At 38.6% G+C, this 22,497-nt stretch overlaps 1 protein-coding gene across 5 annotated transcripts in view; it reads left to right on the top strand.

The window, feature by feature from the left end:
* LOC121917230 (ADP-ribosylation factor-like protein 13B) overlaps nt 1–20,212 on the top strand; it is a 63,321-nt gene extending 43,109 nt beyond the window's left edge. For 2 of the 5 annotated variants that reach the window (XM_042442983.1, XM_042442988.1), the window contains 7 exons: nt 1,949–2,054; nt 4,152–4,354; nt 9,682–9,796; nt 11,163–11,418; nt 11,982–12,098; nt 14,894–14,962; nt 19,635–20,212. In XM_042442983.1, the coding sequence (XP_042298917.1) occupies nt 1,949–2,054; nt 4,152–4,354; nt 9,682–9,796; nt 11,163–11,418; nt 11,982–12,098; nt 14,894–14,962; nt 19,635–19,711 (943 nt within the window). In that variant the 3' untranslated portion in view covers nt 19,712–20,212. Of the gene's footprint in view, nt 1–1,948; nt 2,055–4,151; nt 4,355–9,681; nt 9,797–11,162; nt 11,419–11,981; nt 12,099–14,893; nt 14,963–17,465; nt 17,510–19,634 lie in introns of all 5 variants that reach the window. The other 3 variants (XM_042442984.1, XM_042442987.1, XM_042442985.1) reach the window with 3 other exon arrangements.
* Nucleotides 20,213–22,497: the final 2,285 nt, after the last annotated feature.

Raw genomic sequence — 22,497 nt, 5'->3', positions numbered from 1 at the left:
ACTTTAAACTCACTGTGTGATTGGAGGCCATTCATGCACATTGGTGTAATTGGTCATCTTATTGTAAAGATAATAATAACAAATAAGATAACATTTTGCTCTAAATGCTAGTTAAGCATATGAGCCAAAATCAGGTATATTGGGTTAGATCCAAGTTTTATAGCAGTTTACGTACTTCTGCCTGTGGGAGTGCTTGTGCAGGTGTATTATTCTGCTAGTATATCTTTTAATTTAGTGTCACTTATCATATGCAGTGTTTTAAGGCAAGGTGTAAACTATACCTTCCATTGTAACAGAAGTTTCAGAAAACTTACATTTCTAGGATTTGCAGAGCAAAAGGATTGGCAAGAGGACCTAGTAATTGAAAATCCATAAGTTTATTTCCAATTGTCGACAAAGGAAAACAATGAACTCAGTGGAATTCAAGTTCCAAAAAGCTGAGACCCCGAACAAGACAAAATGGCTCTTTTTATATTATTCAAGACAAAGAAGCTTCTTCAATACACCTGATTGGCTAATTACAATTTAAACATACAGAATTCTTACAATCAGAACAGAAATACATGCATACATTAAAACTGCATCATCACTCCTTACCCCCTCCTGTAGGAATTCAGTGGCTTTCCTCCTAACCTTGCTTCTGAATGTCCTTATCTCAGTACATTATGTTATGTCTTTTTACTGGTGCCAGCTTCCATCCAGGTCAAGATGCACTCACTATTCCTTTGCTCTAGTTTTCCCTAAACTCCAAGCCTTTATTTCAAAAACCATCTCTGGCTGACAAAGGTGACTCCATCTTTCTATAGTTTTTTTATTTCAACAAGGAATTTCCACCACACCTTCCACATGATGAAAGGGACCCTTGAACTCCTAGCTGTCAATATTATTACTGTAATTACCATAACACGTTCTTTGTGTTGCTTATTTAAACTTATTATACTATAAGTTTTTGGTTCTCTGGATTGCTGGTTGTCTTCCAGTGCTTTTGCCTAAAAGTCAGCATTTTTCTTGAAGCCCTGTTATATTGTATTTGGCATTTAAGAAACTGAAATATTCTTCTAACCTTGATGGTTGTTGTTCCAAGATTTCAAGAAAAATCAGATTCTTGTACATGAGAATTTTGTCCCAAGGAAAGGAGAAAAAGACCAACTGTTCTGTTAGTTGCATTGTCACTTGAATCCTGCTATGTCTTTCAAAAATCATTCCTGCATGGTTCTTATAATGCACTTATAAGTACAATGCAGGAATACCGTGTACAGTGAAGAATCACAGCAATGTTAACGGGGGGGGGGGGGGGGGGGGGGACGACTGTTTTTCCTTTCCATCATAGCTCTTTTGTTATGACTAGCAGTGCAAAGTGAGTTCTAGTGCACACAGTAACCATGGACACTTTAACTAGGAATATCCTTCAATTTGGTTATCCCTACCATGTTAGCAATCGATGGATTTACATGCTGCTTTTTTGTAAGTTATTAAACACAGATATCCATATCCATATTCAGTATTTAGAGGGGACTTGAATCTAAAGCTTGACTCTTCCCCAAAACAAGGGTATAGAGGGATTAGAAAAGGAAGGGAGGGAACACGATTTTTTTTATCTTTCTATGGGCTGTTGTCTGGGTCAAATCTCTATGGAGTTTCAATCATGAAATTGGTAAGGTGTGATTGAAGACTAATTAATATGTGGTTATGAATGGTGTTTTCTGAGAACTAACCAATCTAAATCTGACATACTTCATGCAGGGATAATTATGGTATTAGGAAATGGGCAATATTAGAAACAGTGTTCAACATTAGTAACAGTTTCATATCTCTTTTCCATCGTCTATATGAATTCAAATATTCTGTGTTCTAATGCTACTGCTTCTTGACTTGACTTGAACTTGATGTTTTGCAGATATAAACAATACTGATACATCTTCTCACCTGGTGGCACTCTTTCCCTTAGGTTAGCTAATAAGCAGGACAAAGAAGGTGCCTTGGCCGAAGCAGATGTAATTGAGTGTTTATCTCTTGAAAAACTTGTCAACGAGCACAAATGCCTCTGTCAGATTGTAAGTGCATTTTAATAAGATTAACCTCCTTAAACCTGATGCTTGGACAGAATGTTGGAATTAGAATTGTGTAATCCTGTTGTTTTCTTCTGGCCTGCCAGCAGTCATATTCCCGTCTCTTTATGCTCCTGAGCTATGTTTTATTTCAGCGGGTTGCTCTGGTTTGGACTAATGTTGGGTTTCAGACTTAAAGTAGACAACTGTATTTGAAGAGCTCGTAGTACTAGTGAACAGATTTATTGGCTGTGGAGTATTCCTATAAAACCTCCCTTACAAGGAGGGGAGAAACGGCATTGAGATTCACCAGCAGCTTCTCCCACACTGATGTGCTCAGTTCACCCAGTGTTTAAAAAGATTTCATGTGCATAATGTTTCTTCACATGTTAATGTATGCACAGAACCCTTTCACAGCTGAAGCAGATGTGTAGTGCTGCTGGGCACAATGAGACTAGCATGTGTGGCCTCACAATCCCCTTCATGATTTCTTTAAATCTCTGGTGGGGTGTCTAAACCCTTGCTTTGCATATTAGTAGTGCCACTTGGACATTTCACTTTAACATAACTTTATATTCATTTATACATTACTGCATAAATCTGTTCTACTTTGAGAATGTCACAATCTAGAAAAAATGTAAGACTACTTTTAGTATGTGCTTACTGCAACTTTGTAGGTCATCTCCATTTCAGTAGGTGGTAAAGTGTTGTATTTCATTTTGTGTAATAATAATAAAAGCTTTATTTTTACCCCTCCTAAAACTATAAAATTAATTCCTTTTAAATACCATTGAATAAGCTATGTAATGTTTTGAAATCATAATAGGTGCTGAACTGTAATGGTTCAAGGTTATTGAAGTAAGAGTGAAACAACAATATGCTTACTGAGCTTCATAGAGTCACAGAGTTGGAAAGGAACACAGGGGCCATTAGGTCCAAACCCCTGCCATGCAGCAACACCAATCAAATCACTCCTGACCGATGTCCCTCCAGCTTCTGTTTGAGAACCTCTAAAGAAGGAGACTCCATCACACTCTAAGGCAGAATATTACACTGTTGAATAGCTCTGACCATTAGGAAATTCCTCCTGAAATCTAGGTGGAATCTTTTTTCCTTGTAGTTTAAATTAGTTGCTTCTTGTCCTAGTCTCTGGAGCCATGGAAAACAAGCCTCTTCCCTCTTCAATATGACATCCATTCACATATTTAAACAGGACTATCATGTCCCCTCTTCATCTTCTTTTGATCAGGCTAAACATTCCCAGCTCCCTAAGCCGCTTCTCGTAGGGCATGGCTTCCTGACCTTTCACCATTTTGGTTGTCCTCCTATGGACACATTCCAGCTTCTTACCACCCTTCTTGAATTGAGGTGCCCAGAATTGGGCACAGTATTCCAAGTGAGGCCTGACCAAAGCAGAATACAGCAGTACTGTCATTTCCCTCTATCTAGACACAATACTCCTATTGATGCAACCAAGAATTGCGTTGGTCTTCTGCTGCCACATCACACTGCTGACTCATGTTCAACTTGTGGTCTACTAAGACTCCTAGATCCCTTCCACATGAACTATTGTGAAGGTCTGCAGAAGCAGAAAAGGAATAGTAACGGTCAAAAAAAGCTATGGGAGCAACTCAAATTCTAAATTGCTCACTGAAGACTAACTCAGTTTCTATAGAACTCTGAAGATCTGGCTGATTGGGTGGAACAATTCATAATACAGCATTTAATGGTAGGTTCCATTTATTCTACTCCAATGAAAAGGAAAATAAGAAAAAGGAAACTTTAGACATTATCCTATCTAAAGCCTCTCTAAACATTTCTTATATCAAATCTCCAAAATGATCCCTAGAATTTGGTTTTAAAAAGAATCTTTGGAAAACATTTGAAAAAGCGGGTATCAGGGTGTTGAGATAAATCTGCACCCATATCCCTTTTGGTTGTGTTCTGTAGTGTTCCAAACTGTGTATGAGTTCTTATTGACAAGTGTGAAGCACTTGTACAATTACTTTGAGGAATTATTTATTGGTGAGTTATGATGCCAGTATTCATACAGATCACATTTTAAAAATATAATAACACAACGTACCTTTCTCTTGTTTATAGGAACCTTGCTCAGCTATCATGGGCTATGGGAAAAAAATTGACAAGTCTATCAAAAAAGGTTTACTTTGGCTGTTGCATATTATAGCTAAAGATTTTGATGCCTTACATGAACGAATCCAGAAAGACACTGCAGAGCAAAAGGCAGCTGAAGAACAAGAGAAACGTGAACGGGCAGAACGAGTGAGGAAGATACGGGAAGAAAGGTACTTTCCTTTTCCATTACACGTAAGGGCTGAGAGCAAGATCATTTTTGAAATGATCTAATTTTTATTTACTTAAAATATTTTATACCACCCTGCTTATGAGCAGTATACCGCATACAATTCAGTTGAACCTCTATATCCACGGATTTGGTATCCACAGATTCAACCATGCACGGCTTAAAACTCTTTAAAAAAAATATCCAAAAAGCAAACCTTGATTTTGCCATTTTATATAAGGGACACCATTTTGCTATGCCATTCTATATAATGAAATTTGAGTATCAACTTATTTTGATACCCACCAAGGGTCCTGGAACCAAACCCGCCTAGTAGATACAAAGGGGCCACTGTAAATATAAAAAGCACAAAAAGAAGAATATAACATTACAACACGAAAGCAAACTAACATGTGTGACTGAGTAAGCAAAATGCCTTTTGTAAATACAGTGGTACCCCGGGTTACGAATTTAATTCGTTCCGCGGCGCCGTTCGTAACCCGAAAGATTTCGCAACCCGAAAAAGCCATAGCCGCTAGCGCTGGAAAGCCACGATTTCGTGCGAAAAAGCGCCGAAAAGCACCAAAATTTTTTTCGTAAGCCGGAAAAAAAACGTAACCCGGAACAGTTTTTTCCTATCTAATTTTTTCGTATCCCGGAAATTTCGTAACGCGGTCATTTCGTATCCCGGGGTACCACTGTATATTTGAGTAATGAGAACAATATTAGTGCCTGTTAAAATACCAGTTTTATCCAATAGTCTCAGTGTCTTTGATTTGCTCATATGACATTGTTTTACTAAGGGTGCCCTTTCCAAACTGACACTCTTTTTTGGATGTTTTTAAGATGGTCTGTAAGATCCCGATCCAAATAAATATATTAGATACTTTTAAGGACTTGGAATATATATATACAGTCATCCCTCCATATTTGCGGATTTGATATGATTTAATATGTTCTCTCTAGGAATATCTAGGTCCTCCAGCACAACTCTGTGGTTAACTTTAACTAAAAGTTGCCCTGAAAGGCCTAGAGATTCCTAGAGAGAATACTCTACTAGGCATTTGTAGCTTCTCCAGCACAGTTCTATGGTCAGTATCTGTTGGACGTTGACCACAGAGTTGCACTGGAGGACCTAGAGATTCCTAGAGAGGTGTCCTCTCAGGTAAAAACATATGTTTTTGTTATTTGCGGTTTTTCCATATTCACGGGGGTCTTGTGCCCCTAACCCTAGCGAATATGGAGGAACAAGTGTATATCTTTTTGTACACACACACACACACACACACACTTCTTTTTTAAGCTTTTAATTTATTTATGGCAACAAATCAGTATAACTAGAAAAGAGGAGAAAACAAAGAACCCCCCCCCCAAAAAAAACAACAACAACACTGTTGCTCATGCAGTCTAAACATTGTTTTTAAATTTAGCTCTCTTCAAAAGTACCTTTAAATGCATAATTGTATTAACTGGGTGACCTGGGCAAGTCACATGCTCTCAGCCTCAGGAGAAAGCAAAGACAAACCTCCTCTGAACAAATCTTGCCAAGAAAACCCCATGATAGGTTTGATTTAGGCTCGCCATGAGTCAGGAACTACTTGAAGGTGCACACACATATACGTTAAAAGGACGAGATCTAAACATTTGTTGACCATTACTCTTTCTTTTCTTTTCTTTTTGCATTATATTTTATTTTTTAAAATTTGTATTTTTGTTGTTGTTTTATCAAAACTTCCTTTCATTCATTTATCCATTTTATTATTGAACATAAGTTACTGTTCCTTTATAATTTACCCATTTTCATGTATGCATTTCATTTTTCTTTATCTTCATAATACACATACATGTCCTGTACTCAGACTTCCTCCACCATTAAATTGTTTTGGTATATAATATGTGCTAAAGCAGGAGCAGTAAGTGAGTTACCAGCTGCAATAATAAATTAATGATATAAGTAGGAGCACAGATGATGGGCTTCTCTGTTATTTGGATGCTGGTAGAGTGTCCAGAAGTACCACAGAGACCTGCAAGATCCTTACAAGGGTGGCTTAAAGGAAGGTGGACTTGAAAAGCAATCTGAAAGAAACAAGCTGGGAAGGGCCAACAAATAGCAATCTATTTTTGCATTGTAAATAGATTCAGGGAAGCATCTCTTTATGTTTTGCAGAGTTTGGATGTTTGTTTGTTTGTTTGTTTGTTTTTCAAGGAAGCATAATGGAGGCTTAGAGGAGGCAAAAATGGTTGTGGGGCAGGAGAAAGCCCATAGGGTTCATGTCTCTCACACCTGATCTAGAGTTTTCTTCCATAGAAATACAGGTTTCAAACCCTGCTAGGCAGGCAGTACATGTCACATAGTTTTCTGAATTATAGTGTAAGAAGGGTGTAGTTGTGGATCATCTGTCCTCTGTACAAGGACAAGCTCACTTTCTGCTTGCAAAATTCTGCTTTAAAGCAGAGATTTTTAGCAGCTTTGGGAATTTGGGATTAACTAGCTTTCAAGATGCAGATTTTTAAAGGAAGCTACCTGAAGGTGGGAGCTGTTGTTGTTGATGATGTTATGCTCTCCATCTATTCACATATATAGAGGGTTAAGCTAGCAGTGGTTACTAGCCAAGATGGATATATACTGGCCGTAGTATCAGAGACATAGGCTTCTGTTCTGTATGCCAGTTTCTTGGAACGTGAACAGGAGACGGTCTTGTTGGAGTCACATTCTACTAGTTGGCATTGAATAGAATGCTGGACTAGATAGGCCTTTGGTTTGATCTAGCATAGGTCTTCAATATAAATATTGATTTATATCCAGCCTTTTCCCCAACTCCAGGACTCAAGACTGCTCACAAAAGTTAAAACACATGCAGTTAAAAGCACAAGACAAGTAAAACCATGCAAAACATTATTGTTAACATTCAATAGTTTAATTGAATTAAAGCAAATCTATAAAAGAGAAACATAATTAAAACTTTACACTAGTAAAAGTCCATGTCATCAGTCTCTTAAAAGCCCCTCAGAACAGAGAAATTATCACTTGTCCTTGAAAGGACAGCAAAGAAGAAACCATGCTAGCCTCCTTTCGAGAGGGAATCCCAAAGCTTGGAAGCAGTAATTGAAAAGCCTTCTCCTATGTTCCCAATATATATGTCTATACCTTGTGTTCTTCTATTAAACAAGAGTTTCTGGAGGTATGTTTGTAAAAATGATAGGCATATTTAACAGATGTATATATAAGATGGAAGAAAGTACATAATGCAGGTAATATTAATTCCTCAGAGAACATTAGTTGGATATCTTTGTGACTGAATACTTGTAAAATACTTGTCATCCCGCAGTCTTTACTTTTCAAGTTCCAGTTGCTGATGTTTGTTCTCTCCAGTCCACAGCCAGCAATGAGATGTGTTACAGCTTCTGTAGGCATCAGTATCACACTTCAGAGAATAGATGTTTTTAATGGCAGCCCTGGACTGCTGGTGTCATGGGATCTATTGCTAAATTGGCTAAGCTTGATCATAGAGTCATAGAGTTGGAAGAGACCGCAAGGGCCGTACAGTCCAACCCCCTGCCATGCAGGAAATCTAAATCAAAGCATCCCCGACAGATGGTCATCCAGCCTCTGTTTGAAGACCTCTAAGGAAATATGTATGCACAAGATACTGTGCTAGTGGATAAAATACCTTTCCAGAACAGACTGTTGATATCAAACTTTACTTCTTAAGAACTCCAAGCAGTCTGTTACAGTGAGGCTGTTGAGGCAGAGTTTGTGACAAAGTTACGAGTAAAGATTTTCAAAGCCACATTCAGTCCCCCCCCCCCCACACACACATACACAAAAAGTTATGTTTATTGTAGTTTGTGTCTCCAAGAAAATCTTTGGAGAGATGCATAACTGACCAAATTAGGATCTATAAGCCTTTCCATAACCAGAGGAGATTTCCCACTGACAGAAGGGCATCTTTAAATTGATCTAAGAGTGTTTTATACAGAAAACATTATATAGCCAAGAGTGTAGCCTCTCTCACTAATACTGATTTTCCTGCTTAAGCTTCCTTAACATTGTTTCTCCCCATCTTCGTCTCACTAGACTTCTTCCTCTCACATTTTCATTATCTACTTAGTTTCTGAGAGTAGTTAAAAGAGTGGAGATAAAAGATGGTTTGAGGGTTTCGCTCTATCTTCTCTAGAGCTTCACATAGACTCCTTGTAGGCCAATATAACAATTGCCCAATTTTGTGCACTGCTTTAGCTAAGGTCCCAAAACACACTTTTCTTTCTGTTTTACTTCTTATTTACTGCATCTGATAAATAAACACAAATGTAGCCCAAGAAACTGGAGGAATCCTACAGGATTAGCAGTTCACCCTTTAAACAGGTGTTTAGGCTTTTCTGCACTATTTAATGTCCCACAGTATCTATTTTTATTTTTTATGTTTGAAATGAGATATGGACCTATTTTGATTTTTTTTTACAAGTTTTGCATTCCAGAAAATTGGCCCCCAAACACATCACTGTTGCCTACACAGTGTGCATTAAGGAGAGAACAGAACAAGTAATGAGAGCAGGGGTAAGCTGCAGGTGCAAGATTATGAGCTGTATGTTGGAAATCTTCAGGCTTAGTTCCCACCTCAGGTACTATTTTGCCATAATCTCAGTTTTAAGCCATGTCTGTCATTTGGAGAACATAGAATCATTGAGTTGGAAGAGACCTCAAGGGCGATCCAGTCCAACCCCCTGCCAGGCAGGCATACACCCCCAGCAAATGGCAATCTAGCCTTTGTTTAAAAATCTTGCAAGAAGGAGATTCCACCACACTCCAAGGCAGTGTATTCCACTGTTGAACAGCTCTTACTGTCAGGAAGTTCCTAATGTTGAAGTGGAATTTCTTTTCCGATAGTTTGAATCCATTACTCTGAGTCCTATTCTCTGGAGCTGCAGAAAACAAACTTGCCCTATCTTCAGTATGATATTGCTTCAAATATTTAAACAGGGGCATCATTTCATCTCTTGATCTTCTCATCTCCAGGCTAAATATATCTAGCTCCCTACGTTGCTTCTCATAGGACATGGTTTCCATAGCTTTCACCATTTTGGTTGCCCGCCTCTGGACATGCTCCAACTAGTTTTGGAATGGCGGTGCCCAAAACTAGAACAATATTTGCAAACCTTACTAAAAGTGTTGTAAGCATTTCTCACGTAACACATATATAGTGCTTTGAACACTTATTTGAAAAGGCATAGTTTTTTGGATTTGTGTTGATTCAAGATATATTATTTTTGTTGTTATTGCTATTGAATGCATCAGAGCAGACCATTGTTATTGTTGTTTTAATTATTAAGAGAACGGAAGGAGAGAGAAGAAGCTGAACGGGAAGGAAGGAGCATTTCAGATGAAGTGGATCCTGAGCTAGTAACTGGCAACCCATTCCAACCTATATCCACTGTAATTGCTGAGGTATTTGAGCTCTGTAGTGTATGAAAGCTATGTGTGCTAAACCACATATTTGAGACTATTTTATATTCAATGTTATTTCTGAAAAAGAAAGAATGTTGATAAAAAATCCTGGTTCTTCTCCACTTCCCCTGGATACAAAGTCTACGATCAGCAGATCATTAGCTTTCCCTGCCACTTTTAATTGCCTGTATTGGTGCTGTTTTATTGTAAACATTCTGGGGTATCTGTATGGGCTGGAGAAGGTGGTCTGGAAGCCTTAAAATAAACAGATTGTAAGATATATAATATTTAAGTACTGTATATACTCATGTATACAGTAAGTCTAGAATTTAGGTTAAAAATTGACTAAAAAAAACCTGAGTTGATTTATCCACAGGTCTATGTAAGTACTGTATTTTAACTCGTGTTATATATAAATATGGTGAAAGGCAAGAGGTTATTCCCTGGAAGCACTGCCCCCCCCCCCCCCCCACTATCTCATCCATCCAGCCTTTAGGATGAGCACAAATAGTTATGCCTGCTTTAATTTTTTAAGTTCTTTGGCATTGTTTTCCTTTGCTTTGTCCTTTACATCTTTCATTACATGCCTCTAAGCTTTACCCTCGACTTATCCATGGGTCATCAAAATTTGCCCTCAACTTATATATGGGCTTGACATATAGTTGAGTATAAGCGGTAAGTGGCTTACTATATGATTCTTAAGCTATTTTTATTTAGAACAGGCTTTGCATCTTCATACTTTCTAGTTCAACTTCTTTAATGCTCATATATTTGGTGGGGGAGGGGGTACAATGTGAATGTATTCCCAGCACAGAAAATGATATATTACATATTCTGTGTACATTATATGCAGTGAGTTTGGATGGAATCACCCAGTAATCTCTGTTTATATGTAGATATCTAAGATGGGGCCGCTGAAAATATTTGTACAGCTTAACGTCTGAATTTAAAAACAGTTAAAATGTAAATCTGTGTGTAACAGGTTTTTTTTCTTAGCAGAGAAACTAAAATACTGTTTAAAAGATTAAATGATCCATATCTGAGGTTTTATTCATTTTCTATCACTGATTTATCATAGTGGGGAGGCTGGATCCAAATCCCAGGTTTGTGTAGAGTCTGTGTGTGTGTGCGCATCTCATACCCCCCCCCCCAACATATTTGTGTGTTACTTGTGTTGAATGAGCTCAGTATATGACATAAAGGCATTAAAATGATTACAATGATTTGTTAAAAATTGTAAAATGTTTAATATGTCAAATGTATTTCATAAATCCTTGTATAATATCCTCTCTAATAATTCCCACATATACAAACCCAGGTCTGTTCTGTTGCTTTGGTAAAACTGCATTTTTATGTGCTCTGACAGAATGAAAAGAAAATTGAAAAAGAAAAGAAAAGGCAGCGGGAAGAGAATGAAAAGGAAGCCCTCGCTTTAAAACCAAAAACAGATCAGGACCAAATGGATAGTCAAAGCCTCATTAGCCAACAGTCAAATGACTGCAGATTGGTAGAAAAATATAAATCTGCACTCACACAACGGTTAGAACATGAAGATGAGAATGACCAACAAGTGTCAGAGAGTCTTGACTCTGGTGATAATGCCACCTTAAATCCAGGAACAGGTGGGTTGTAGTTGATGACCAGAACTTAGGGATCTGTAAGTACCAGCTTGACTTACCAACCATCTTCAAAATGTTCTTGCATTTACTTCTTCTGCTGTGTGTTTGTTTGCTGCTGCTTTTAATTTGTTGCTAATGTATTTTAAATACTATTTTTCATGTTTTTAATATTCTGTAAGCTATTTTGAAATAGCAAGATAGTGTGGGGTAGTGGTTTGAGTATCGGTCTATTTCTCCAGGACACCAGGGTTCAAATCCCTGCTTGGCCATGGAAACCCACTGGTTGGCCTTGGGCAAATTACACTTTAGAGGAAGGCAGTGTCAAACCCCTCTGAACAAAACTTGCCAAGAGAACCCCATGACAGGTTCATCTAAGTCAGAAATTACTTGAAGGAGGCATCAGCAAGAACAAAGCTACTTTGAGCATCTCCATATTTATTTTATTTTATTTTTTTGGAGAAGAAAAAAAAAGGGGGGGGGTAAAAATCTTAATATAAACATACACAAAATATACAAATTCATAAATGAAATAATAAAATGACTATTCCTGTTTATGTTTTCTGTAGAGAACAGTAAAAAGAAAGCAAAGAAACTGAAATTGAAAAGGAGTCACCGAGTAGAGCCGGTCAGTGCAGAAGAGACCATATCCCCACAGCCTACACCAGTAACACCTCTTGCACCAGGTGAGTAAAACATTATTGTAAATGCTAGCATAGTCATTTCTAACAACTGTAGGAAAACATGTTCTTAAGGTTGTACAAAAATATATTTGACATGACTTAATTCATAACATAAATATTTAAATATAAACTTGCTGTTTCTGAATTGTCTTGTAAACAGGGAAATACGTATATTTCTGCTAGTATAGATTGTGTTCAAAACTTTTAAGTGTACTCAGAAAGATGTGTTGTATATGATATTTATTCCCTAGAGGCACTAAAGAAGGTGAATGTACTAGAATTAGCAATTTCTGTTATAAATGAATTATTCTCTACAATCTTTGATCCCTTTAAAATTTGAACTAAAACCCATAAAAGACTTACCTCCTCACTCAGTTACCACTGAATCTTTAGATTTAAATAATATTTTATTCATTGATGAGATATCTTTAAAATTTTAAGCTAGTCTTGCTTGACTTCTTTTAAGTAGCTATCTTACGGCAGTTGACTCACAGGCTGTACAAAGTGGGGGCTTGGAGTGGGGACATGGCTTCTGCATGACTCAAGCTCTGACTCTTCTCCAAGCCAGTGTGACGCCACGTACCCCACTACATAGCAGGCAGTGTCACAGCGCTCCTCTGGCACTGCATACAGATGATGCAGTGTCAGAGGAGTGCAGAAAAGTCACAGCGCCAGCAGCTATGGCGCCCTTTCTGCAGCGAAGAAAGGAGCTGCTTTTTGTGCCATGGAAAGGCTAGATTGGGGCCACAGTGTGCAGTTACCGTGGCCCCAATCTGGCTAAGAAAGAGGTGGCTGCAGGCCACCCCTTAGGAACAGTATGTACAGCCCTTCAGTTTATAAGGTTTACTCAGAAAGACTGCAGTTCCTGAGTGTTTGGATCAGAGCTGTGACCAAAGTAGGTCAACATGTCAGGGATGTAGATTATGTTCAAAGAGAAAATACAGTGAATGCCCAGTTATCTATTAATTGCTGCTTTTGCTAACAATTCAGGTTTAGTAGTTAACTCTTGTCCTTCATAATCATTGTTTTACAGATCTTGATCCCCTTCAGATCTTAAATGATATGAAGTATCAACCTATCACAATTTATAGGTACACTTATTTCAGGAGTCAAACCTATTTCTGAATGGAGGGAGTTCAACAAGTATTCCTTTTAAAAAGTCAGTGAAGGGAAAACAGCTTTTATGTAGATTTTTAAATGAAAATTAATGTTTCAAGCCAATTAAATACAAAAACAGTGAGCCTTCAAGAGCAGTACTCCATGTAATAATGAGGAAATACCTGCTGAGCAGGAGAATTGGCCATCTCATAATATTTGTGTAGAAGCTCATTTCTCATCTCATTTGTAACTTGCTTTTTGGCCAATAAATATACTGAAGTGATATTGATCAATTTTCAAAACATTCCACTAATGGTACTGTCGTCTGCATGTTTAATGAAAGATACTGTATGGTTAACTTATATCAAGCAGTCTTACTACCAACTAAGTGTGTCTAGAGACATATGCTATGTCCAGGGGGCTTTTTACATCTCATTTCACCTGATTTAGTATCAAAAAGCAACAGAAGGAACATGTGAGAAAGCTCTAATAACATAGGGAACCATGCTAAGAGACCACAACTCTTTTTTTTTTCTTTATCAAAGTGATAGAACCTTTGTTGTTGTTGTTGTTGTTGTTGTTGTTGTTGTTGTTGTATGCCTTCAAGTTGTTTCCAATTTAGAGTAACCCTGAGCCAAGGTTTTCTTGGAAAGATTTCTTCAGAGGGGGATTGCCTTTGCCTTCCTTTGAGGCTGAGAGTGTGACTTGCCCAAGGTCACCTAGCAGGTTTCCATGGCTGAGTAGGGATTTGAACTCTCGTCTCCAGAGGTATAATCCAACGTTCAAATCAATGCACCAGGCTGGGCCTCATCTTGGTGGCATGTAATAAAATTAATTACTGGTTGATAAGCATATGTTGGAAAGAAACAGCTGGCATCCTATTTATGAATTACAAAGGTATAAATCTGACTCATACCACTGCAATTCGTGGTCATTGTGTAGCAGGAACATAGAATGTCCCCAAATCTAATTACCGTAGTGCACCCTCCCCACCCCAAACATAGCCGTTTCTATGTTGCTTATAGACTGCTGAAGATGAATAGGGGCACTTGTAGTTCTTTTCCTGTTGCTGGATATACTGTGACAGGCATCTACAGGGGAAGTCCCTGCAGATACCTGTTGCCACATGTCAAGCTACTGCCGTGTTGAGGGTTACACTGGTTAAAAGATTTTGTGGGATAGTATCAGGAGACATAGCTTCATCTCCCAGTGCAGGATCTCAGCCAAATGGTATGCCATTGTTGAAAACAGAACTTTGAAGGGGCAGCAGGACACCACCCCTTTCCTAGTCAGATTGGGGCCATGACAACCTCATGCCATGGCCCCAATCCGGCCTTTTGAGGGCTCAGAAAGGAGCCACAAAAAAGGCTCGTTTTTGCACCCTCGAAAGGGCGGCATAGCTGCGTTGCTGCAGCTCCACACCGTGTGGAGCAGCGCACAGCATCAGGGCGCCCTGGGGGGCCGAGTCAGGCATGCTTTGTGAGGATACTAAACCCCTACTCTGCCCCCATGCCAGCCTTAATGGGCAGTGTGTACAGGGCCTTAGTAACCCTATAAACTGATATAGAGTAACTGCTTTTCTTAACAGATTTTTCAGTTCAGTTTCTTATATTTTGTGAATTTCTCCCATAAGCCTGGATATTTTCATCCGTGGTTGACGCTGTGGTGTTGGTATTTGATACATATATTTTTTCCTGTAGTTGGATGGGAAACTCCCAAAGTTCACAGAATTCGAAAACTTGAACCTCTTGGTGAAATGCGTCATAATGGTAATTTCAGAGGCAATCACAGTTCTCTGTTTGTCCTCAGAAATCTATTCCATTTTGCATGTTGGCTTCTTTCTTTCATTGCAGCTAATCTTGCACTGCTTTAATGGCATTTTTTATGTTTCTAAAAAGATACATGCTTTTTCATTGTCTTTTAAAGCAATGTGCATTCTCTGTCTTGTTTGTTGCCTTATTCTATTTGCTTCAATATTGATAATTGCTCATTGGTATGCCCCTGTATCATCATTTATAATTTAAACAGCTCCATGGTGGTAACAGATCCCATTCCATATATTACTTTATAAAAGGCTTAGTTTGGTCAGTTCAGTAGTAAACTAGAGGTTTCATACTGTCAGCTTTCCGTAAATATTGATAAAACCCTAAAGGTAAATCAGCTGCTAAATTCTACAAAGTGAAATGTAGATAAAAAATCTAAATGTCTTAGGAAGATTAGAGAAACCTTTGTGTTGCTTGGCCCATAACTAGATATTTTGAAATATGTACAATTAATGGTTAAGTGCAGTAATGAGTCTATATATCAACTGAACCACACTTTTTTAAAAAAACAAACCTCTAAATCTAGTATAGTACAGTGGGCCCTTGGTATCTGCAGGGTTTCCATTCCAGACCCCCCGCAGATACCAAAATCTGTGAATGCTCAACTCCCATAGAACTCAATGGTGGCATGGCCTCACCCCCTCCCCGATACCAACCTTGCTATTCTCACTGTGGCAGGCAGCAAGGGAATACCTCTTCTTCCTCCTTTTCCCTGCCTCCTCCCCCCTCCTCCCCCTCTTCTTCCCCTGTCTCCGCTGCTGTGGCTCTTTCCCCTCCTCCTCCTTCTCTTTCCCAGCTACTTCTCCTTCCTTCTCCTCCTCTTTCCCCCTCTGTTGCCCTGCTGCTGCTCACTCTCCTTTTCTTCTTCTTCCTCCCCCTCTCTTCCTCCTCTCCCCACTTCCTCCACACCTGCAGAGGTACCTGATGGTGGAACAGCCCCAGCCCCAGCCCCATCCACACAAGGAGAAAGGAGCCTTTGTCAAGAACAGGCACAGTGGGGGGAGGTGCCTGGATCCTGAAGGAGCTGCCTGCCTTCCTCATCCCTATGCTTCTGCTGGCTTCATGAAGCCTCCCCGCGCCTGCTGCTCCTCAGTTCCAGGAGGTCACTCACAGCCCAGCCCACCCCGCCTCCTCTGCCTTCCTCCTGCTCCTCTTGCCCCCTCTGTCGTGCTGGCGTCGCTCGTCCTCCTTTTCCTTCCTCCTTCTCCTTTTCTCAGCTCTTCCTCCTCTTTTTCCTTCCTCCTCCTCTCTGCTCTTCCTCCTTCTTCTCCCTCCTCCTTTTCTTGCCTACATTCTCCACTTTCTCCTCCTCATCTTACCCCTCTCTATTGCCCTGCCACCACTTATCCTCCTTTTCTTCCTCCTCTTCCTCCTGAGCACTTCCTCATTCTCCTTCTCCCTCCTTCTCCTCCTCCTCTGCCAACGCTACTCCCCCCGTGGGCTTGCCATCCGCGTATGTTCAAATCTGCAGATGGCAACCCTGCGTATACGGAGGGCGGACTGTACATGCAAATAATTTTGTTTTAAAGTGTAGGAGGCTCCTGATACAGTGTTATCCACAGTGATTCTCCTTATTCACAAATAGCTAGTAGGAGGAAAGACCTTTGCAAGGCATATACATGCTTTTGTACTGCAGCATGGAAAAATTGCTTTAACAAGCTTTCTAAGTGGGGAAGCTCATAGGTCAGTGGGTGGAGCACATACTTTGCCTGTATGAAATCTCATGTTGAATTTCTAGCTAAAGGATCTGAGAAGGATATTATTATTATTATTATTATTATTATTATTCTATTTATTTTTATCCTACCTTCCTCCCAGTACAGGGACTCAAGGCAGCTATGAGATGAGAAAATCCCACATTTGAGCTGCCATCTGAATATAAAATGCTGGGCTAGATGGATGCAAAACATGAAAGCAGCTTCCTTCACATAAATGTTGACTATGTTAAAATAATAAGAACAATTTTTCAGAGAATACTCTATATACTCATGTATAAGTCTAGAAATTTAGGTTAAAAGATTGACCCAAAAAACCTGAGTCGACTTATTCACGGGCCAATGTAAGTATTGTACTTTAAATCACACACACACACACACACACACACACACACACAACCATACCCTGTTGAAAGGCAAGAGTTTAATCTGCCCTGGAAGCTCTAGCCCCCTTCTACTCTCTCGTCCATCCAGCCTTTAGTACGGGCACAAATAGTTATCCCTGCTGGAATTTTGTATAATTCCTTCATTATATGAGCCTAAGTTTTACCCTCAACTTATCCACAGGTCATATCAAAATCCATAATTTTGGGCCCAAAACCTGCCCTCAACTTATACATGAGGTCGATTTATAGTCGAGTATATACAGTAATTGTGATGGTAAACACGAATATATATTGTAACAAAGCACTATTAGATAAATGTGTATAATAAAACCGATCTTTCTTTTTAAGGAGTTTAGAAAGAAGAAAGCAAAAGAAAAGGCAGAACAAAAGAGGTAGGGAGGAAAGGGGAGGGCTTGTGTTGCACAATTACATTCCTCCTTTTTCATAACAAGGCACCCTGATGTGTGGCTTGAGGATGAGGATGGGATTCAGAAGATACTGTACCTGCCTTTGGGGAGAATGTCTATTATTCCTTACTTTCCCCTATAAAAAATAAGATAGTGCAAAAATATTCCTGATTGTCCATTGTAGCTCAGGCTAATGAATCCACTGAACTATGAATGAATATTACCTATTACTACTTGGATTTTCCATATTGACTCAAGGAATATAGTTAATGATGTTTATCAATTTACCATGAGTTCCTTGAATTCTGGTCTGCATTTTGTTGGAAAATGACAGACCAGGAGGCTGAAATACTTCATAACTCTGTACTTCTTTTATGAAAAGATTTGGGCTTTATATAGCAATGTAATTGTATTAGTTAGTTAAAATATTAAATGGGTTAAATGGGTTCATGTATATATTTTATAAATTATATAGCAAATGATTAAGGAAATCCTTAGCATCCTGGAATAGATTTAATTTATTAGCTTTTCTCACTACAATGGTTTTATGTCATGTCTGTTATATTTACAGACAAGAGTTGTCTTATAAAAAATACTTTTAACTATCCTGAAATCATTTTCACAAATTAAAGCAAAATTTGGAGTGTTGGTGTATATATGGCTTGAGATCTGTTTTCAGTGCTGCTGACAATTAGAAAGATCTTAAAAACAGCTTGCATTGGCTCTTCCTGTGCTCTGCTTTCTGCTGAGCACGCAAGCATTTTTTTTCTTTTTGAAACTTCATAATGCTGCATGTATTAAGCTTGCGAATATATGTATGCTCCTCTTTTTCCAAGTGTTTGTTTGAAGATGGATGTTTTGCTTCTCCTAACAGTAGTATGGAGTGTATGCATGCATGTGTGTGTGTGTGTGTGTCATTTTCCTCTTCCAAGATCCTGTTTATGTTATGAAGCACATTGCATTGTCTTGAAAAGTTGTCCAAATAATTGATTCTGTAGAGTACAAACATCTTCAGTGCTAGCACCACATGACTATCAAGGATATCATGGGATATGGTTTGCTGCTGTTCTGTAATAATGGGGGGGGGGGGAATTAAGAGGAGAGGATAAATGTGGCTCCTGAAATGTTTTCTCAATCTATTGCTTCAATATGAGTTTCATTCTTCTGTCCATGAAGTAGAAGGTGATAATGGTGGCAGATACAGGTTGAAGTATATATATGTGTGTAACTTGATCAGAACAACATAGCACTCCATCCATTTGGATTTAGGCAAATTTAAGATTTTTGTCCTCTCCTTCATATTGCAATTGCTCACACTTATTTATTATCTATTGTATCTGTTATGATTTTCTGCTGAGACCTTCTACCATAAGTCTAGAAATTTTAGTCAAAAAATTGACCTGAAAACCCTGAGTCGACTTATCCATGGGTCAATGTAAATACTGCACTAATTTTTATCAAAAAATGAACTATCCCCTGGTGAAAGGCAAGAGTGAAATCTGTCCTGGAAGCACTGACCCTCCTCTGCTTTCTCATCCATTCAGGCTTTAGTGTGAGCACAAACAGTTATGCCTGCTGGAATCTTGTAAATTCTTTGACATTGTTTTCCTTGCTCCATCCTTTAGATCCATTGTGATTCATTGTTGCATGCCCCTAAGTTTTACCCTCGACTTATCCATGGGCCATATCAAAATCCATAATTCTGGCCCCAAAACTGGCTCTTGATTTATACATGAGGTCGACTTATAGTCAAGTATGTATGGGTAAATCTAGGCACACCATTCTTCTTGTATTAGCTGTTGCAGTTGGGGTAGAGTATCTGTAGTTGATTCAGGTGTAAATCATTTGACTTATTAAGGAATTCCCATTACAAAACAGTAATATCATTGGAAGAAGTTGCAGAAAATTTCACCCTAAATCTGGCAAAAGTACAACTTTGTGGTATTACACATTTTGCCCTGAGATTCTCATTAAAATATTATTACATGTAGCCTACAAATATTTCCACATTTAAATCAGCAGCCGGTTCTGCGCTATTTTTGCTGTTGCTCAAATAGCTACTTAATGTCATGTATGTTAACACTATTTCTTTTCTGATGTGCATACTAAGATTTCTATGGGAAGCCACTGCCTCCGCTGACTATACGGCAAAGACCAAACAGTGAAACCCATGATGTCATTTCTTAACTAGAAATCGTGAGAAGCCTAAAATGAAGACCTGCATTAAACACTGTTTTCTTACTTGAGGAGACAACTGATATTCTTAAAGATTGCTGGTCAAGGACATGTAGGATTTTCTTGGGATCTCTGATGAGAATCGCTTCCATGAACTTATTGTTTCCTAATTGCTTCTTGACTGCTCTGCAGGGTTCATGTGGAACAAGAAAACTTGTGTAAGCAGACTCTCACTTGGTTTCCTTAACTGAAATGAAACTTTGAATCCTGAAAACACTTTCAAGACCAAATAGAACTTGACTGTGCTCACCCAAGGACTCTTTTCCAGTTTGTCTTAGTATGTTTCTATATTCAGTATATTTTGTTTTCATATATGCATGTTCAGATGGGGAAAACAGTATAAACATGTACATTTTAACTATTTTTTATATTTTTCTAGTACCTTGTTTGTTTTTAACAGGACAATTGTTAACTATTTTGGAATACTGATGCTCACAGTTATATTCATAAGCAGGACATACATGTAAAGGTCATGTTTTTGCAACAGCAATACAGTTTGCAATTTGACTTGTTGCCTAGCTATTAATGTTGTTTTGTGGTCTTTGCCCTGATCCACTGGCGAGACGTGTGTGCACAAATGGTTGCAGTAGTTGTTTCCCAAGCAGGAAAAAAAATCTTTCCAAGAGCTAGCCCTGCATGATGAACCACAAGGTAGAAGCTCTGGAACACTGTTGTCAGAGAATGATGAGGGAGGGCTGAATATAAGCCCTTCCCTGTAGGTTATTGGTGATATCCATGAACTCTATGGTTCTTGTGCACAGGCCCAGTTCCTAGAATCAGCTTTTCAGCTTCGTGGAATGACACATAACCATTTGTATTTTCCCTTTTTAGTTGGAACATTTTGATTTTGTGTGATAAATGGGATAATGTCCCAAATTATGATGATTTTCCTCATGGAATACTTTCAATTATTTTATTACATAGCAAAATAAATTTCTGTTCCATGAACAAAAACTGCAAGGAAATAAAAAATGGAATGCAGTTTAAACATAATTTATTACGTTTTCAGCAGGTTTCTGTGTAAGCCTTTTCCATAACATTAAAATTTGCTTTGCATACACAGGACTGTTGTATAATTGGAGGCTTTCCTGTAAATGCAAACAGCAGGCAGCTGTGAATATGCTTGCCAAGTGTGGATACAAAGCAGCCCTAGCATTTAAGCCAAAAAGAAAGCCTCTGCTTATACGGGAGCAAGAAGTGCGCCTTAGAGCCCTTTGGAAATGGTCACATTTGAGCAAAGTATTGTTAGAACTCCCTTGGTCTTCTGTGCTGTATATTTATGTGTGTTTCAATTTCATATGACGATAATAACTTCTACACTGTGAATAAAATTGACACAATTGAAGTCTCACCTTTGACTATGAAGTTTTGCCATTTTGTTCTGTAATATTAAGGAAATATTAATGTGAAATACACATCCAAGTCAAAACCTGACTTGTTTGCTTTTCAGCAGGTTGTACCATTTACTTAAACATTTTGGAAGCCATATGATTTTTAGTTCTGGAAGACTGCATGCTATAATCCAAAAGGCAGGCAATGCTAGGACCATTAAATATTAGTGCACATTTTAAAGACAATTCCCAGATAAGACAATATTAAGACTGTACACAGAAGAATTCAGTTTTTTTCAGAATCATGAGACATGTTTCCACCCCCCACCAATAGAGTGTGTGTGTTTGTGTGTGTGTGTGTGTATTTATGTATATTTGTTGCAGCAACAGGCTGGTAGAGGTATTTAATAATTCTTTTTCATTTAGTTAAGTTTTATAATGGATTTTTATTTGCTAAATATCACATCTAAATATTTTCATTTATGATGACATACAGAAATGTGTGGATTATTCCATCTTAAAGAAAAAGCTGTATCTGTATCCAAAAGACTTCTACAGCTTCTATCACCATTGGCTGTCCTAGTGGGAGTTGAAATCCCACTTCTAAAGCATTACAAGGTGTTCACCCAATCTAATGCTAAGAGTCTGTTTGAAATTGGAGCTCAGGTCTTATCTAAGGTAGCTCTGGCCAAAGAAAGGAATACCTGTGGTCTTCCAGATGTTTTAGACTGCATCTACAATTTTTCCTTACTCTGAGAACTGACGTCCAAATTATCTAGAGAATTTTGCTGGATTCACAGGATCAGAGGAAGTGCCAGTTAATCCATATTGACAAAGCTATTTTTCAGATGGGCAGTGCTTGCTTTCTGGTCCACATTGGCTTTCCTCCCTACACAATTGTTGTCAAAGAGTCCAGCTAGCCACACAGAGCCAAAACTTGGCATCAAGTCACTACCGGCCATTCCTCAGCACTATACTGACTGGTATGGTAGCACTACCCCTAAAAGAGGAAAATCCTGATCTTTGTGAATACAGAGCTGGCATCTTAAAGAATCAGATCTTGCTATCTTTGACCATATGATAAAGCAAAATTGACATAAACTATGATGGACAGCTGGTTGGGAGGGAATTTTTGTCTTATCAGGAGCCAAGCACAAGCCTGCCTCAGTCACATACTATGAGCAAACTGGACCCTTTCTAAGATGACCCAAGGTAGAAGCCACAACCAATGCAGATGTGTGCAGTTATTTTCCTCTTCTCATTTTGTTCCTTAATAAAAATATGATTTTTGGAATAATGTCTGAAGGGCCAAAGTTTACTTATCCTTAGTAAAAAGCATATTCTTTACCAAATCCAGTAACTTTTCACACAGGCCATCTACTGCTGCATTTAACCCAGCCTTCCATT

This window comes from Sceloporus undulatus, unplaced genomic scaffold (genome assembly GCF_019175285.1).
Source record: "Sceloporus undulatus isolate JIND9_A2432 ecotype Alabama unplaced genomic scaffold, SceUnd_v1.1 scaffold_13, whole genome shotgun sequence".
Classification (NCBI taxonomy): domain Eukaryota; kingdom Metazoa; phylum Chordata; class Lepidosauria; order Squamata; family Phrynosomatidae; genus Sceloporus; species Sceloporus undulatus.
The sequence above is the reverse complement of the archived record's forward strand: the minus strand, read 5'-3'. Positions and strand labels throughout refer to the sequence as shown.